This window comes from Haemaphysalis longicornis, unplaced genomic scaffold (assembly GCF_048455015.1).
Source record: "Haemaphysalis longicornis isolate Haplotype H1 unplaced genomic scaffold, Haemaphysalis longicornis Haplotype H1 scaffold_1, whole genome shotgun sequence".
Taxonomy (NCBI): domain Eukaryota; kingdom Metazoa; phylum Arthropoda; class Arachnida; order Ixodida; family Ixodidae; genus Haemaphysalis; species Haemaphysalis longicornis.
In genome coordinates this window covers 397,844,961-397,864,130 of record NW_027526203.1, presented here as the reverse complement: position 1 = coordinate 397,864,130, position 19,170 = coordinate 397,844,961, and the positions used below count along the sequence as shown (strand labels likewise).

At 45.2% G+C, this 19,170-nt stretch overlaps 1 protein-coding gene across 2 annotated transcripts in view; it reads right to left on the bottom strand.

Moving 5' to 3' along the window:
* Mypt-75d (Myosin phosphatase targeting subunit 75D) overlaps nt 1-19,170 on the bottom strand; it is a 362,066-nt gene that overhangs the window by 17,724 nt on the left and 325,172 nt on the right. For both annotated transcript variants that reach the window (XM_077686726.1, XM_077686727.1), the window contains 7 exons: nt 17,714-17,784; nt 7,877-8,022; nt 6,766-6,869; nt 6,254-6,378; nt 5,993-6,118; nt 4,521-4,596; nt 151-268 (listed from right to left, as the gene is read on the bottom strand). In XM_077686726.1, the coding sequence (XP_077542852.1) occupies nt 151-268; nt 4,521-4,596; nt 5,993-6,118; nt 6,254-6,378; nt 6,766-6,869; nt 7,877-8,022; nt 17,714-17,784 (766 nt within the window). The remainder of the gene's footprint in view (nt 1-150; nt 269-4,520; nt 4,597-5,992; nt 6,119-6,253; nt 6,379-6,765; nt 6,870-7,876; nt 8,023-17,713; nt 17,785-19,170) is intronic.

Below are 19,170 nucleotides of genomic sequence, written 5' to 3'. Positions count from 1 at the left end.
ATCAAATTGGCATAACTTCAAGAACTTAAACACTACCGTGAAAGCAAAGAATGTACGCAAAGAATGTAAGCAAAGAAGGTACGCAAGCACAACGCCACCATAAAAACACAAGAAGAACAGAGTATGTACTGGCAAACTGGAGACACTTGCCTGCGGGTATTCTGGCTTTGTGAGCGCCGTAGTTTGTTCGGTTGCATGGCTCGTTTTGTTTCCATTTCACTTCGCAGTTGCACAATCCTCTCCTTCAGGTCAGGATCCTCACAGATGTCTGTGGAGATGGACACCCCAATCACCCATCTGTAACCTCCAGAATGCTACATAATTTTTCATACTCACGACACTTCATTCCACTCCAATGAGCAGTGTTTCTGTATTATATGCATCGCTCTGTAGACTTGCACATCCAGGCATGAGGAAACCAAACCCAACTGATGTCACATGCAACACTGGGGGTGCATTTGGGCCCAATAATAAAAAAGTGCCTGTCAATTACGGCTCCTGTGGACGTCGCTAGAGGAAAATGGTGTATGTCCGTTCATACGTAGTACAGAAGAAGTATCACAACATTGTCTTAGTCATACCTCTCTTGTGACGTTCATAATCATCACAATCATCATCATCATCATTATTATTATACACCACATCTTTCTGTGCTTGCTCTTTTCAATGAGAAGCGACATGGCCACCGGGGAAGGGGGGGCTTTTTGCTACCTCTGCTACAAAATCTATCAGTGTTTAGCTATGTTTAGACAGATCTGACGAACACCACCAAAGGCTTTCTGAGTACACAACAAGCTGCTAACAGCATGCCGTTGTTTCCGCAATTTTCCTCACCCTTTCAGGGTCACGGATGTGTATGTACGTCCTCTGCAAACACCTTCAAAATGGTCAATAACATACATGTACGTCATCGCTTGTACATTTAAAAAGCGTTCCTTTTTCGCCAACTTCTCTTGCTTGGCATGTGCTGCCACACTGCGGCAATACGTCAAATTGTTTTCTTGCGCCGATGACTCTTCTTTTTATTTTTTTTATGATTTACTTCAGCGGCGCGCCGGCTATCGCTTGTGCATCCGGTAGCGAGGGGGCGCGCTGGGTATCACCTACCTAAGGCCCCTTACGCCCACCGGGCGCCTCTTGCTTCTTGCACCTGCCACAGACCAAGGGCGCCTGCGAAACTGATGAGGCTCTTTTCTCCTTTTTTTTTTGTATTTTTTAGGAGCGATGCGCCGTCTATCGCGCGCGCATCCGGCCGCATGCGCGTGCGGGCGCAGCGGTTGGTTTTGATATCGTCCTCCGGGCGCTTCCCACTTTTTGCGCCCGCGAAACTGATGTCTATCTGATTTCGATTCACTCAAAAGGTGCCAGCTTGTTACTCTTTCGTTTTTATTTAGAATTTTTCTTGTGTTACTCATGAATAAACCACATGTATGTAACAACACAAACGATTTTTCTGTAACTTTATGGTCACCCTAAAAAAATTACAATAATTTTTTCTTGAATAGATTCATCCGAAGAATTTAAATCAGCAAAAAAAAAAATTGACCCTGGGGGGTCGTATTTGACGAAAAAATTCGGCCCTCAAAGGGTTAAACACATTAGAGGGACACTAAAGTGACAATGGAGCACCTGCCATTTATGTACAGTAAAATCTCATTACAAGAGACACTGTTACAAGAGACACTTGGTTATAAGAGGCATTTGAATGAAGGCGGTTCGGTCGGTTTCCCTATGTTCACCATATTAGCAACATTGCATAGAGACCTTGGTTACAAGAAACACGTTTTTTGGTTCCCTTGAGTGTCTCTAGTAACGAGGTTTTACTGTAATGGCTGTAAAGTCAAGGGCTGCAAGAATTTTGTGACATTTTAGAGAGTTCTGTGTGTGTGTGTGTGTGTGTGTGTGTGTGTGTGTGTGCGCGCGTGTGCGTGTGCGTGTGCGCGTGTGCGTGCGTGCGTGCGTGCGAGCGTGCGTGCGCGTGGAGAAAGATGTCTGTTCTGGAGAAAAGCTGCATCAAAAGTACTGCTTCCCTTGCAATGACCTCCTCACTGTAATTGATGGCAAATGTGGTGACATAATTTGAGCCAGGTATAAAGTTAGTATAACATTAGGCTTGGGGTCAGCTAGGCTTGGCGGGAGATGCCAGACTTTGTTGAATGGCTAATGGGGCCACCCGCAGTGAACAGCAAGACAAAACTGCAGCCTGAGTGAGTGCAAGACGACTCTGGGCACGGAGTGCACACTAGAAGTGAGACTTCGCATTCACGTCCGCACGCTATCCTGAAGCTTTATGGTTGAGAGAGTGTGGTGCTAAAGCACAGATGTAGAAGTCATGTCTCTCCCTTTGACTCTGGCAGGACATCTGGCAGGAGGCCTGTAGACATTTTCTGAATAGATGATTAAGCCACCGCACACTCTGTGCTCCTCAAGGCTAAAGGCGGTGTACCCCAACACCCTGAGCACCCACCTAAAAACCAACAACACCAAGCAAGAATGCAGGTGCAGCATTTCTTGTGCGCGTTTTCACGTTTCCACATGGTTTTTGCAGTTCATTTAGTGTTTACAGCATTGGAAAGAGGCCGTTTTGTTCGCATACTTGTGATTGCACCACTGTGGTTTCGCGAGTACAGTGCTCCGTCTCACAGGATCAATTGTTTGGGTGTTTTGCGCTCTGTACGCTGCGCTATGACTTCAAAGCAAATCGACTTCAGAGCACCTTAAACACACGATCTCCAGAGTGGATCAAATGAATGGAAGCATCAAGAGCTGCGCACAAACTGACGACGATTTTCAACTTCACGGCTTGAATTATCACCAAACATTCCCAGAGTGCGTCCTGCTCCTTGCCCCTGGCAGTTTGTTTCCGCAGACCCTGTTCCACCGTGACATCATAGAGAAAGAGCATTTTATTTATTTATCCGTGTACGAGGTCAAACAGAATCTCCTCAAACAATTAAGTCTGCAGACAAGGAGCGAGGGAAGGCTGCAATCTTTGCGCCTTCCGTTTGCTTTTCCGTGAATACTTTCACAACATACAGGGGTTTCGCAGCAAGCCTGCTGGGAAACGCCCGTGAACGATTTAAGATATATCTTCCTTTTTAAAGAAAGGCCTCCAAATATTATAAGCTGTCATGTAAACTCCATTTATTTTTATCATTCACTAAGCTTGCTGCAGCAGTTGTAAACCCCTGTGAAAACGACATTGTTTTATTGAAAAGCATTTATTTGCAGCGCAAAAGTCCCCCATGCATTGCTTTAATTTAGACCTTGTGTTGGAGTAGGTATTTAGACTTTCTGATAGCCTTTTTTTTAAACAAATGTTTCTACTTTGTTTAAAAACAATCATATTTTGTTAGAAAATGGGTGGGATGTTGCAGCCATCAATTATTTCTCTTACAATTAACATACGGCTGAGTGTTACATGCCGCATGAATTTTCATTATAAACGCTGCGCAAGACGCATGCATGATGCAGAAAAATCAAACCTTCGTGCAAATACTGCCACTGCGCGTGGTGTTCACTAAGAGGGAAAATTTATTGTAAGCTCACAAGTATGAACAGCTGGCAGACAAATATACTTGACTTTACCAGCAGCATGTAATCTGCTCGGCAGTCATCGCCGTTGTATTTTCTAAAAATTTCACGGAAACCTACCTGTGCCGCCTGTGACCAGCCTTCAGAACTCGGACGATTCAGGGCAGCAGAGGCCTTCCTTCTGCCCTTTGCTTTTTTTTAAAGCCACTCAGTGGATAACACTTGATCCTGTCGCTGTTGCAGCGTATTTGGCAAACTTAAGCGCCAGTAACCATATGGTACACGCCTTTGCAAAGGTGCGTGCGTGCACAGTGTCTAAAGCAGGTGGCCGGCCAAGACGGTGCGGCTCAGCCTACCCAGTGTTTTGCAGCAGCGCCGTAGTGGGCGCTGCGTTCTCTTGCAAATATAATTGCACGGAGCCTGTACGGTATGTTTATTAATTTTTGACTGGTTCGAAATTTCATTTTGGTTTTTGCATGAATGAAGTCACATTGGCCCTAAGTAAAGGTACACACATTTCTGCAATTTTTGTTTGCCTGGAAATATGTTTGGGCTTTTTGGGGTTAAACTTGTGCTCAAACTGAGCATCTTTGTGTGTATAATTTTTAAACACTTCATAATTGCTCCAATATAGAGAACCCTGTAGTAGCTAAAAGAACAATTTACTCGCAATTAAATATTTTTTTTTATGTCCTGTAGGTATGAGTTACAATTGTGCTCAAAAAGGACCCTTTGCTAAACATGCTGTCATTATGCTATGACACTGACCTGCTGCATTTTAGCTTGGAGTGTAAAGCGGAACCAGCACTCACTCTACGCAGAAGTATGCAACACACTCAGAATGCGGCCTAAAAAATTCAGAGTAGTTCTGCACTGCATACTTTATGACTATTCTTATTGACAACACTTGCAGCTCTAGGCAGCAGTATTTGCCCAAGATGATAAGCACTTCAAACGCCATGGATAGCAGCTAAAGCAAAACCCACCATATGGTGTCTCGCCATTCTTGGTCCTAGCATTTAGGTCGGCACCAGCTTGTACCAACATCTCTAGTACATCTGGCTGTGGTAGGCAAAGGAGCGGAAGAAAAAAATTAATACAGACAACATTCATCTACATACACTTAGTATTTCACTTAGTCAAAAGCATGATCGCCGTGATCGCTGTTTTAATATAGTCAAAATAACAAATATACTTACAAAGGACTAAACCAAACAGTGGACGCAGACATATGCCAATATATTTTAAGCTTTTAATATTAAAGATTAGTATCGAGAAATGGCATTATTATTTGGATGTTTCTGGTTAATAGAATACATAAAAATGAAAATATTCACATGGTCTTCACAATTTGCTCAGAGCATGTTTGCCACTTGACTCTACACAAATTCATACTCACTACGCAAGACCCAACTGACCAGTGGCAATGTTATTTCGTGACACAGCATTCATGCATTTTTTTTGCTCGTCGAAAACTGCGACCATTATCCCGGCACTGCTCAAAAGAAACAGTAGCGGAATTTTTTTTTACCTGAACTGGTGCAGGTGAGTGCAGTGTTGTGAAGACCAGTGCAGAGTGCTACTGGGGCCTTTAGTTAGTAAAAAAGAGGAACATATGCTGCACTGCTCGCACCAGTGCAACCAGTGCAACTTAAAAAAATTGTCACTAGTAGTGCCAATTGTACTTGTCACATCAGCGAGAAGCAGGGATGACCTTGTGAGCTTCAATAGAGTTCTCAATAGTCAAAAATGGCTGCGTCAGTGTTAGATGTCAAGGCTATGTACCATAGAGCTTGCCTTGTAGGACAAATGCAAAAACTGTAAATGTTTTCGGAAAAATAGTTATTCTGCCCATCCTACAGTACCTATTTAGGCTTTTCTTTATAGTTTGCTAGTTTTTTATAGTTATCACATGGTACCTTTAATTTTCAATTACATATGTTTCATAAATAGTGGGTCTGATGGCACTTATTTTTTATTTTTATGTGTTATTTTTTAAACTGCTTGAGGTTCAAACAGTTGCTGACTGTACAGTGGCTGAATGTGCGATTTGTTTGCCAGTGCAGTGTTCACCCTAAAGGTTTGTGGATACAAAATGCCACAATCCAGTAGATAGAGGGCGGTCAGACAAACCATCCATGCGACTGGACTGCGACTGCTTGGATTAAACACTTGACACAACCCCCAACGATGTACATTACTGCATATCAGAATGATCATTCAAGTCCAGTTAAATTCGGCAGCTCATGAACCTGCCAAGTTTTGCAATAAAAATGCAAAGTCAGACACAAAGATGTGCTGTAAGCTTCGGTTAGTCTAGGTGGCACTGATGCTTACTCATCAGGACTAATGAAAAAGAAAAGCCTCATTTGATGCTGTGGCTTTATCAAAGCTGGACCGTCTGGCACAAGGGACAGACAGCTTCATGGAAGGGACAAAAAGTTGTGTTATCACTTACATGGCCCCAACAGGCAGCCGCATGAATTGGCTGCCACTGGTCGTTGTCACAAACGTCTGTTGACACATGCTGGTCAAGAAGAAACTCCACCACAGACACATACCCATTGGCTGCGGCGATGTGAAGCTACAGAAGGTAACAACAAAAAAAGAGAAGTTTGTCAGATTAACCTTTCTTAAAAAAAAAAAAAGGAAGCACGTGTTCCAGGGAAAATGGCAGACAAATATAAGATATGTGGACAGATCACCAAGAAATGCTTACAGGTGTGGCGCCTTGTTCATCTCTGAATTCCAAATCGCTGCCTGTGTCACTAAGACTCTTGAGATCGCTCAGCATCATCACCTCATTGGCTGCCCTGGTTTCATCAATCATCTCCTGGGTGATGCCTAAGGGGGAAAAAATAAAAATGAATGGGCGCCAACTGTTCCTTGCTGTGTGCAGCTTCAAAGAAGCCCGTCTATCTTTGCACAATTTTAATGCTCCTGCTTTATGCTTATCTGGAAATCTGGCTTAGCAGAACGACAAACTGAGCGAGTTCGTACTGGTTCATAGTGAAAAACTGCACAGAAACACACACAATAGAAGAAGAAAACGTACGACACAGGCGTCCGTGTCATACGAATTCTTCTTCTGCTTTTGTGTGTGTTTATGCGCAGTTTTTCACTATGTATCTGTAAATCGACACTGAAAGGAGTAGGGGCAATATAACTGATGCTCAAATGACAGAGGCACACAAGAAAATAGGGCAGAAAACAGACGAATCAATTACTCACCTCTTTTTGCCATCTCAGATTCAATGTAGTCTAGCGTTGGCTCGTCCTCACATATGTCATACGGCATGTTACCATCTGCGTTTACAGCTAACAGGTCGGCACCCCTGCAAGAAAGGATGCCACAAATATGGTTTGTCCAAGCCCCCAGCAACATGTAAGGTGCTCTAATTTAAATTTAAAAAAGACGTAAACACCGAATTAGGTGCCTATTGCTCATGATATTCCAATGTCCAAGTAGGTATTAGAAAATACTGCAGAATATTTTGAATACGAATGAACAGTTCTTGGCAGCAGCACTGTTAATAATACACAAAATGTCAATGGTGTGAAAATGGCTATTGCACGTGCAGCTAACAATTTTGCACACCATGGCTTGTGAATTCTAAAACTGTGAGGGCTGAAAGGGCAGCAATACTTTCAATGCAAACAAGCGCATGCAAAGGTAAAATAAATGTAAAATAAATGTGTTTGGAAACCTGTGTTGAACACGTCTCTCCATTTAGAAAGATTCAGACTACAGCACTGTGCAAATTTTACCAGGCACGTTTAGTCTAGGCTGCCTCGTTTAGGTACCCAAGACACTCTAGCATCTCCTTAGATTCTGGTTGTGTTCGGCCTTAGTGTGCTGCAAATGTGGCCTGAAAGATTTATGAGAGAACCAGCATGAGCTACTGCTGCTTTTCAATGCCCGGGGGCTGAAAGTCCAAGATGATTAAGTGGCCTCATAAGATGCACCCCTCCCTCCCGCCTGCCCACAACATTAGCAGAGCGATGAACTACTCTTTGACTCTGTATTAACCTCCTTGTCTCTCTCTCTCCCTGTAATGTCCCTGTAATAACCTCCCTCCCTGTAATAACCTCCGAGGTGAAAATCGTGAGTTTGTCTCAGGCATGCATGTATGTACTGTTTTACTTTACTTTTTATACACAAGCTGAGAACGAGATACCCGGCACGAATTACACGCCGTCATTTTTGGCTCCTGTCTGTATACTGCGATGGTTTCCACTAGCACGTCAAATCACTTGGCCGTTACTCTCGCCAGCACCGTTGGCACGACATCCGCATTTGTATGTGCGTAACACGTGTGAGTGGTAGTGGTGCCCATTTCACCTGGAGATGAGGTAGCGGACGAGGTGGATGTGGCCACAGGTGGCGGCTGCGTGCAGAGGAGTCCACTGCTCACTGTCCTTGGCATTCACGTTGGCGTTGAAGTCAATCAGCAGCTTCATCATCTCCTCGCTGTCGTCGATGCAGCACTGCGCACAAGGCACAACACCGAAGGGAGAAGGCTCCACCAGAGGAATATAAAACAAGTAGAAGTGGACTAAAGCAAGGGCCCACAACATATAATAAACATATTTGCTAGCTTGATTTAATGTACTTTTAATAAGACCAAAACTGAGTAAACAGACATTGCTAAACAGGCTGCAGACAAAGGATTGATGAAGGTGTATGCAATAGCTACTGCACTTAAAATTGTAGCATAAATAATAAACAGACACCAACAAAATTGTGAGATTATCACCAAGGCTACTAGATGACCAAACCAGCTGCCGGCTTCACTGTTCACCTCGCTGGATAACTGTATGGCATTTACTACACATTATCCTAGGTAGAATCACCTCTTCGCCTTCAAGCTGGTGGTTTGCGACATGCTCGCACATCTCATAAAATAAAAAAAAAAAGGGATCTGCTACCTGGTGCATTCATTTCCCACTAGTTTCTGGCGGCATTTGACCTTTTTTTTTTTCGAAGGAACATGTTTCTTATAACGGTGCTACACGAGCGTTTGAAAGGACATTTGAGTCGAATGGCCTTCAAAATTTCAAATGCCATTCAAACTAAGAAGTTCTGGCAATCTACATGACATTTTCAAAAGCAGTTGAAAGTTTCCACGATCACCCGCCATGTCTTGGTGTCACCACTGCTGCGCAGTTTCGTTCTCGTTACTTGACAAAAAAATTTAATATTAGAGTTGATTGATTGTGGGGTTTAATTCGCCGACGCTTAACAGGCGATGAGGTGCGCTGTAGTGGAGGGCTCCGGATTAATTTGGACCACCTGGGGATCTTTAACGTGCACCGAAATCTTGAACACACGAGAGTTTTTGCTTTTCTCAATATAAACTACACCAAATACCACCACCATTACTAGTGATAAAATTGGTAATAACCTACAAACACGCAAAGGACATCCACAAAATAGGCAGTTTTTTTTTTCTTTTTTTGCACTGCCGGTGTTAAGAGCACAAGTTACCTTGTGATCGTAGATCAAGTGATAGAAAGCAGAAAAAAAGTGAGATAATACGAAAGTGCTCTTTAAAAACCAAGTTTTACTCGTAAGCAATTATTTTTGTAAATACAGCAAGCAGAAACTGCACCCGAGAGTACGAGCGTTTGAGTTTCAAAGGCCTTCGCGAACCTCAAAGGTTATCGGTGGTGCTCCTTTGACTCAAATGGTATTTCAACCAAATACCTTTGAAAAATGTATCGGTGGTGCTCCTTTGACTCAAATGGTATTTCAACCAAATACCTTTGAAAAATGTCATGTAGCACCTCAAAGTCAAATGACATTTGAGTCAAATGACATTCGGTTCAAAGGCCTTCGAAACACCCAAGGTTTGTTGCGTCAACATCAACATTTGTTGCTTCAACCGAAGTTGCATCCACATCAGGTTTGTCAAAATGCTAATGAAAACAGTGCAACCGACAACCCACATGTGATTCATCCATGTAGGTAAGTCCACTGCGGCGTGCCTCTAGGCCCAGATGCACCTTCGGTGTGCAAAACCCCCAAATTCAACTTCATCCATGCAACTCATACGAATTAGCAAAACGAAAGAAAGCAGTGTGACCTTTAAAGTGCACACATGCACACGAGTGCACCCACACACAAACACACATGGGTTTAAATAAATCGGACCACTACATTTTTTGTACAGGGACCGGGCAGCCGTTGTGTGGCACCACCATCGCTTCAGCGAACAGCGCCACCCGTGGCGAACTGTTCGTCAGTGGAACGCCAATGGCGATCAGCACGGCATACTTGTGCATGGCTTTGTCATTCTGCTGACGTGCGGCTTGCAAAGCGTAGATAACCAGGGGGACTCTTACAAATCGGTAAATCTTGAAAGTGGAGGCGACCTTAACAAGGCATGCCATAATAATCACACCCATACTCAGTAATTGCAAATCACAGACAACGCTCAATGCACCAAGCTGGATGTCGAGCTGGAAGTGCAAGTCAGTTCCTTTGTGCAAATTTTTCATGCAGCATTGTTGCCTGCGTGCAGTTTGATGCATCGAGAAATATATTGCAACTAAATGCTCCTGCAAAGCCAGCTTGGGCAGCCGATCCAAGTATGCTGTGGCACTTGCCTTTGGCAGTTGAAGAAATGGCGTTGTGCGCAAGCGAAAGACAAAGTTTGGGGGTACCTTCTACGATTTACCCCAAAGCAAGAAGGCTGAGAGACAATGCTACATAGCTTCATTACTTACGGTAGAAAGGTGGTTAATTCCATAGAAATAGTCGCAACAGCCATTAGGAATTGTTTCCAGAATAAATACCACATGTCAGTAAAAAGTTAGTGCTGGACATTGAAAAGCATTGCATTATTACTTTAAAATGAGACTTGGCTTCTAGTTGGTCAGTTCGTTGGTTAATGTGTTTTCAAAAAAACAATTACTGCACTGTTGAACGACGACAGACAAGAGGGTGCCAAAGACCTGCCTTCAGTTTCACAACTGAATGCTGCCGCCACATTTTGCCACAAGCAGGCACCTACGCTTGAATAAAGAGAAACTGCGTCGCTTGCATTGCCCTGAAACTGCTGACCAAAAGTTGCAGGACCAAAGCCCACTGCATGAAAAAATTGCAGAAATTTTGGGAATTGTTTATTAATGCATAAAAATTCTTATGCATGTTTTCCGTTTCACCAGCCTTGCGTTTCTCAGAGGCATTAAATGCCTAAGTTCATACAGCTAATCACGCAAGAGCGCGGGATCAGAGTACACGTTGATTTCGTCAGTTCGTCCTCGGTTCTCTTTTTCTTTGTTTTTAGACATGCATGAAAGCGCACGATTACGTAGAACTGTGACTAGTTAATTTTCTGTACATTTTTATTTTCATGCATTTCCTGCAATGGACGACAGCTGCCAGATTTAGCAGTTTTGGCTGTCACTATCCAAATTGGGTGACTTTTGTTCAGTTTGGTTATATTTTTGCTTATTTTTTTCTCAATTATTTACATTTACTCTTACAACGATATGTATTGACAAGGCATTACACGGTTTCTGTTGAGGTACTCCTCAAAGAATGCTTATGCATTAAAAAGCGCAGGTTGACAACGCTCCGCCACAATTTTTAATGCCTGGGCTATTGGTGCAGGCCTTTATTCTACTCGGGTGGTAGAATGAGGAGGGGTGGAGGGGAGGGTCTGTAGCTAGGGCTGATGGGTGGTTATATTACACTGGCTCTCGATAAAATGACCACTACAAATGCGGCAGTTCCACTTCAGCTCTCAGGCTCCCATGCTGCCACTCATGGAAACAGAAGGCACAAGCTTACGGTTACAGAAAGGAATTGTAAACTGCCGCGACGTTTCCACGGCCACAGGGTAATTGAACTCGTCCGCAAGTTCCTTTCTCCTCAAAGCACATGTACTGAGGTATTCAACCGTTAAGGCTGATGTGGAAACGGTAGTTATTGAAACCAGCAAAAATAATTTAAACCGGTAAAAATGAATAGTACTAATACAAATATATTATATGTACTCAAATCAAGTGGAGCCAGGCGTACAGAGCCGCAAAAAGCACCCATATCAATGAGGTCCATACCCAACCTTAGAGGCCTACGACAAGGTTGCATAGTCGTTAGTGCATCTAAGAACTCAACACAGCTGCCTAGACTTTGTTTCACCGCACATATCCGCACACCCACTCCCTGCCTACCCCGACAACCAATTCTCGTGCCGCACTAGCACCACCAATGGGCGAAGTGTTGCTGTACTCGGGAACAAGTTAAGAACAGCAATAGCTCCTGTGCAGTATCACTCCGCCTAAGCGACGGACCCGGATGTCAACAAGCGCACGCGTTTTGAAAGGGGATTGCTAAATGCATGATATCGTCTGCCTTTTCTCACAGAGTTTGTTTGTCGTCGCTGGAGTCGTTTATAAGCTTATTAAGTCCAAAAAAAGTAAGGAAAACAGCTCGTGCCATGTCCAAAATATTCCCAGTAACGCCCTACTTGCGCCGCGCGGAGTAACATCCGGCTGCGGTGATGAGGCACAGCGGTAACTTCCATTGCCGTTCTTAAGTTGTAACCGAGTATACACTGTAGTGGTGCCACGTAAGGCCCCTAAAACAGAGAGCTTTAGCATAGCGGCTAGAGTACGGTAACGCTACGGCGGCGGGTACCGGGACCTGACTGCGCATGCGCGCGGGGAGGGCGAGGAGATTGCCCCTCAGCGGAACGAATGCGGCAAGCGTACGCAAACGCTACGGCGGCGGGTGTCGGGACCTGGCTGGACAGGTGCGTATTCGTTCTTTGGCCCACGGGGCGGTTGCTTATGCCTCGCCGAGCCCATGCATTCGTTCCGCTGAGGGGCGACCTCCTCGCTCTCCCCGCGCGCGCATGCGCAGTCAGGCCCGGTAACCCGCCGCTGTAGCATTAGCGTACGCTAGCCGCTATGCTACAACTCTAATAGCTGGGTCATTCCAAGCCAAACGTCCCAGCCGTAAAGTCGACCATCACGGATTTATTCAGTAAAAATTGTGGCTCATCCATGCGAGGCCCACAATGCTCCCTTCAAAGTACTTTTGTCCAACAATTGTTTTATTTCTGGAACTGCCCTTTTATCTCCAGGGTTTAAAGAAAAGTTAGATCTGTCAAAAAATTAATAAGAAATTACTGCTTTTTCAATCGCCACAATTTTTTGTGGACATCATGTTGAGGCCCTGGACTGCCATATGCCGCATTTTAAAAATATTTCTGCTTTTTTTTTTTTTTTGCTCTCGTTACGTCCTTCGGAAAATACGATGTGCATTTTCAAACATTTGTAGCAAATAGAAGCACACTCGCCTAGCCAATGAAGCTTTTCTGAATTTCACTATTGTAAAAAATTTGTAAAAAATAGATTAAACTGAAAAAAAAAAAAAAAAAAAAAACATTTCCATATTTGGAAAAATCTCCTTTCCGCCCATATTCACCCCGCCGCGGTTGTGTTGCTGAGCACGAGTACGCGGGTTTGATCCCCGGCCGTGGCGGCCGATTTTCTCATGGAGGCGAAAAGCAAAAACGCCTGTGTACGAGATTTAGGCGCCCCAGGTGGTCAAAATTAATCCGGAGCCCTCCACTATGGCGTGCCTCATCGCCTGCGTTGCAGTACACTGCAGCCGCGTAAACCCTACAATCAATCAAATTGCTCATTATTGTCCTCGTAGTAAAAAATATCACAATACAAGGCATACACTAGTGCAAATCATCAAAGTTTATTTCAAAAAGTTTAATCGGAACAGTTTTTGTTTTAGCAGAGAAAATTTTTTGAATTTGTACACCGAAACTTTGCCGCGTTGTACCACAGAGCGTCTTCTCTGCACGACATGCACCTGCCTTCAGATAGAGTTCCTCTATCTGAAGAGGAGCTCTATATAGAGGAACTCTACCTTCAGAATATAGAGGAACTCTACCTTCAGAATATAGAGGAACTCTACCTTCAGAGACGCGCGAGCGCGAACCAGCGGCTTTGCGCAGCAAGAATGCCTTTCCCTGCAATGGTATTTCGTAGCGTCAATGCGGGAAAAAAGGATAGTTCGCGCGTTGGTGGGAAAAGTACAACATGGAGCTAGCGGTGGTGCGCCCATTCTACGAGTACAGGCGCGTTCAATCCACTGCCGCCGCCGCAGTGGCTGAGGCGTTGTGCTGCTGAGCACGAGGTCGCGGGTTCGATCCCCGGCCGCGGCGGCCGCTTTTCTGATGGAGGCGAAAAGCAAAAACGCCCGTGTGTACGAGATTTCAGCGCACGTTAAAGATCCCCAGGCGGTCGAAATGAATCCGGAGCCCTCCACTACGGCGTGCCTCATCGCCTGCGTTGCGTCGGCGCGTTAAACCCCCCAATCAGTCAATCAGAGTACAGTCGGGATCAATTTGAAGGTTATCGCGAGAACGCCGACCGACCGCGACGACAGCGCCTTTGCGTGACACTTCTTAGCATTAGCCACATTTCCCCCATGATTAGCCATAACGATATTATGCTAGGTTTGCTTCTCCCGTGGCTGTTCCATGCAGTGCGCGCACTACCGTCAGAAACGATAAATGCCACGTACGCTCACTTTTTTTTTCTTCTTTATTCTTTTCTACCGTCACCGATATAACACATACTGATACGCAGCTTTCTCAGGGTAACTATGTCGGCGTGCCGCGGCATTCTAGTATATAAAAAAAAAAACTTGTAATTTGCTTCCGCAATTCCGCAATGTCGAGGTATCTTCGTTGTTATCGAATTGCCGAGGAACGAAACGCAGATACGTCACCCAAAAAGGAATGGAGAAAAACAACTGCGGCAGTCGGCCTTTGCAGAAGGGGGTGAGCGAATTCTACGCAACAGCCAAAGGGTGAGAGAGGGCAGCATAATCTCACCTTCGTGAATGAAAAAAAGTACCACGGAACGGCGCTGTCGTCTTGCTTGGTCTAAGGTCCCACCTTAGCTTGGTCGGTGCTCCCGCGATAACCTTCAAATTGATCCTGACTGTACGTGTAGACTCGACGGCTGGCTGGACAGCAGACCATTTATGTTATGCGTGGTATCCCTTTTAAGTGAAATAAAGACGTGAAACAACAACAACAACAACAACTTACGCATGCCGAACATTAGGAAGCCAACAGCGGCCGTGTCATCGAGATGGACGGACTTGTATTTGCATGCGTTAGCGGGAATCACATACACTGATGCTTTAAATGCACGTCTGATGTCCAGCCAGCCGTTGAAACGTGCTCGCAACATCCGATGCCCAGTTTGGACGACCACTGTACGTCCACTTACGTTCATGTTTGGATGTACATTTTCGTACGTACAGCAGACATCCAGAAACGGATGTACAAGTCCGAATAACATCCGCCAGTGGACGTACAAAGTTACTACGAAGCCTCAAATAATCGCTGAAATTGAATATAAAAGCAAAAACGAAAAAGCTACTTTGATTCTCAATTAAAACATTTTGTATATCAACACCCTGACTTGTCTATTGCAAGTTTCTTCTGCAAATTTCTAAAATTAAGCGTAATTTTTTTACTTTTTTTGAAGCACCTCACCGATTACAACGATGATCTCTTTAGGGAAGGATAAGAATTGAGAACCACTAACAAAGCATGTGAAGCCAGTTTCCTGTGTTCATGTATGCCTGTTTGCCCGGTAGAGTACATTGTATGAACATAAGCTTCTCATTATGTTGTTGTTGTTGTTTGTTCGTTTATTTAATAGCCTCAAGGCTTAGTAGACACCAAGCGGGTCCGATCTATATCGAGGAAACTAGGTTGGCCTCCCGGATATAGTCCAGTAGGGAACGGTAGGCAGGACCATGGAGCCACCGATGGTAATGCGTGTCTTGCTGCAAATTTAGGCCTGCTGCCATCAAACATTTTCTTCGAATGTCCTTAGTTCCAGGGCATGTCCATAGTAGGTGGTGAAGGTCTGCCGGAACCGTTTCCTCACAGCAGGTTGGACATTTCACATGTCCTCGGTAGTCCCCTTTCCATCCACTCGTGCGGGCAGGAGTAAGAGCCACGCCCATCGGATCCTTCGTAGTACAACCTCCTCCATTCTGGTAAGATTGAGGGGGAGGAGAACCGAACACGGAGGTATGAGAGCACGCGTTCGGCGTCGAAGGCCCTCCTTTGCAGCCATTCTTGTGGCCCATGGGTCACTTGGGAGCTGGGCGGGGGATGATGGGGCCGGGCAGTTGTGTGACAGGAAGTCAGCCCGTTCATTTCCTGCAATACTGGTGTGACCGGGAACCCATGACACAACCACTTTGGATGGCATTTTGCTGTGGTGCTGGTGGATGCGTTGGCAGATGATGGGGGTCTGCGCAACCTGATTCTGGAAATTTTTACTGAACATCCAAAATACGTCCACTTTCGGACGCCCTACTGGACGTACGTAAGTGCTAAATCTGGACGTCCCACGGACATAGATGGTACGTCCATCGGCCCTCTAACGGACGGCCTACGGATGTCCGCTAGAGCCGGAATTGACGTACGGTTGACGGCCGACGGACGTCCGGTGGTTGCTTGGGCTTCCCACCAACACGCGAACTATCCCTTTTTCCCGTACTGACGCTACGAAATACAATTGCAGGGAAAGGTATTCTTGCAGCGCGAGGCCACTGGCTCGCGCGTCTTTCATGAAGGCAGGCGCATGCCGTGTAAGAAGACGCTCTGTGCAACATCGTGACAAAAACTCTTCGGATTAAACTTTCTGAAATAAACTGCGATGATTTGTACTAGCTGAATGCCTTGTATTTGATATTTTTACTACGAGCGCAACAATGCGCAATTCAGGGGTGAATACGGCCGGAAAGGCGATTTTTCCAAATTTGACAAATGTTTTCTCGCACATTTCTTTTTTTTTTTTCAGTGTCAATATATATTTTTACGAATTGTCCACAATGGTAAAATTCAGAGAAAACTTTTTCATTGGCTGAGCGAGTACGCTTGTATTTGCTAAAAAATGTTTGAAAATGCGCAACATTGGGTATTTTCTGAAGGGCGTTACGAGAAAAAAAGCGAAAATCTTTAAAAATGCGGCATAGGGCAGTCCAGGGCCTCAACATGCCCACAAAAAAAAAAATGGTGACGATTGAAAAAGCAGCGATTTTTTTTTATGAATTTCTTTCACAGACCTAAGTTTGCTTTAAACCCCGCAGATAAAAGGGCTGCTACAAAAAGAAAAAAAAATCATCGGACAAAAATGCTTTGAGGGAGCATTGTGGACCATGAAAGGATGAGCCACAATTTTTACTAAAGAAATCCGTGATGATCGACATTACGGCTGGGACGTTTGGCATGGAATGACTCAGCTGTGTCGCGAGACGTCAGGCGGCATCTAGACAGGCTCTTGACGTCTTGACTGCGGGAAATCAGAGTACGCGGACCTCCCCCGAGGTGCTCCCTGGACTTCAAGAACGCGGCGTGCACTTCTGTTGAATTCTGGGTCGCGTCGTGTGCGGACCTCTCCGCCAGCTGCTCTTGGTACGGGGGAACGACGAGCTCGGAACGCAATCTTGCTGCCCGCAAGAGCGGCGCACCGCTGCTCCGGTATTAATTCCATTAGTGAGTCGAACCATCTCGATCTCTAGAGTGTTAAATGCCTCGCTTTAAATGTTATTGCTATGACCTACTATTAGTCTATATGCAGTATATTTGATTTGCACGGAACAAACGCTGCCCGTGATGTTTTGTCTTGGCAGGAGGCGACACGACAAATTTGCGGTGACAAATTTGTCTCCGCAAACACCAAGCCCGCCGCATGCCAAGCGCTCGCAAGGCGTTTTCTGAGCACGGATGGCTGCGGGGTGCGGGATAAGTAGTGTGTGAATACTTAACCCCACAAGCCTAAGCAATTCCTTTCCCTAAAAACATCTTTTTCGTGCTGACTTTAACCCGTAGACTTAACTTTAACCCGAAGTTGACTTTAACCCGAAGTTTAACCCGTAAAAGCCAACTAGACCTAACGGTATCATAAAGAAAAGATCAAGATACGATTGTAAGTCGAAAGGCTCAAAAACACTTCAAATCCAGAAAGAATGCAAAGGAACATGAAATTAAAAAAAAAAGAAACCAAGAGAGCTTCAAATTGAAGTTGTTACAACTTCAAACGAAAGTAAAAATGAAAATTAGGCCAGAGGGGAACCGCTAGAAGCGTATGATTAAATCTTGGCTCTCCATAATACCTGGTGCAGTGCAGTCAGTCCATCTTCATTGGTGGAATCCGGGCTGACTCCCAGCATCAGCAAGCGTCGCACTGAAAAGAGGCCAAAAAGAAAAATAGGCATCAGTAAGGAGCACACAGTTTGTGATTCGGGGAAAATGCTAGAGATCATAAATTTTGCGCTGTCCTGCGATTTCACACATAGGAAGAGACACGTAACATAGTAAACTTTCACGAACTGCACAAAGCTAACTTAACAGGTAAGCACGCTCCACAGCAGTGGGCTGGCTGATGTGATGAACGCCACGCCACGGTCACCGATGCGTGCGTGCGTGCGCGCAGGCAATGCGCAGGTGAAGTCGTTCTCAGACGGCTCTCATCCTGGCTATCGATCTCCGCAAAGTCTGACTGTGTCAGCCAAAACACAATACCAGGGGAACTTGCCGCAGTCTCTCCTAGCAACCATGCGCAAATAGGAATCAGAAATGTTCTTGAAGCTTGACCAATCAAACTACAAGGATCGCACACCGGATGTACGCCACGTATCTACTATCTAGACCGTGGAGTTCCGCAGGGCTCCATCCTGGGCCCTGTACTCTTCAATCAGGCCATGGGACGAGTAGCGCGACACCTTTAAGCTTTTAAAAATTCCGTGTTCCTCCCTCCCCCATAAAAAGGAAAAATAAAGTGGGGAACCATACCCACTCCAGATGAAACAAAATACATCAGCCAGGTTTACACTGTTCACAGACGATACCACTATTTGGTGTAAGTCGAAGGACTACACCAACCTGACCGCCATGCAGGCCACATTACAAAACGCGGCCCACAGCCTCGAAACAACGCTCTCCAACATGGGACTCACACTGACACCAGAAAAAAGCAGAATATTGAGCTTCAAACCTCCTGCCATGTACCAGCCCCCGTCCACCACCATCAGGGGTGGATTATCCATGGTTTAAAGGGTGTACCGCGAGGCATATCCGGAAAAAATAACGCATCAACATCCTTCGCACAATTAGACAACACGGTGAAATTGACAATTATACGGATGCTGGCGTCACGCCTACCCAAGTTGGCACTGCGTAGACCTCTCCGGACGATACTTCTATACTTGGAGCCCATAATTTATCCCTGCTGCACGCCTCCCCGCTTGAATGAGAACTTCTAGCCATCATTCACGCACTCGACTTTGTCATGCATGATCTCTTATCTCGCATCCCATCCAAGATACGTGTTCTGACAGATTCTTTCGAAGCGATCCAAGAAGTGCAGCGACTTCACTAAACTCATCCATACATTCACCAAATCATTAGCCAGATCAGTTCCCTACTCACGGAACACAGGTCCGTATTCGAGTCATCTCCAGGGAACCAGGCAGCCCATGCGGTTGCGCAGGAGGCTCAAAATTTGCCAACCTCTGCTGTTTCCCGGCCAATGATTCAACCCACCTTGGAGCCCTCCACTATGCTCTCCAAG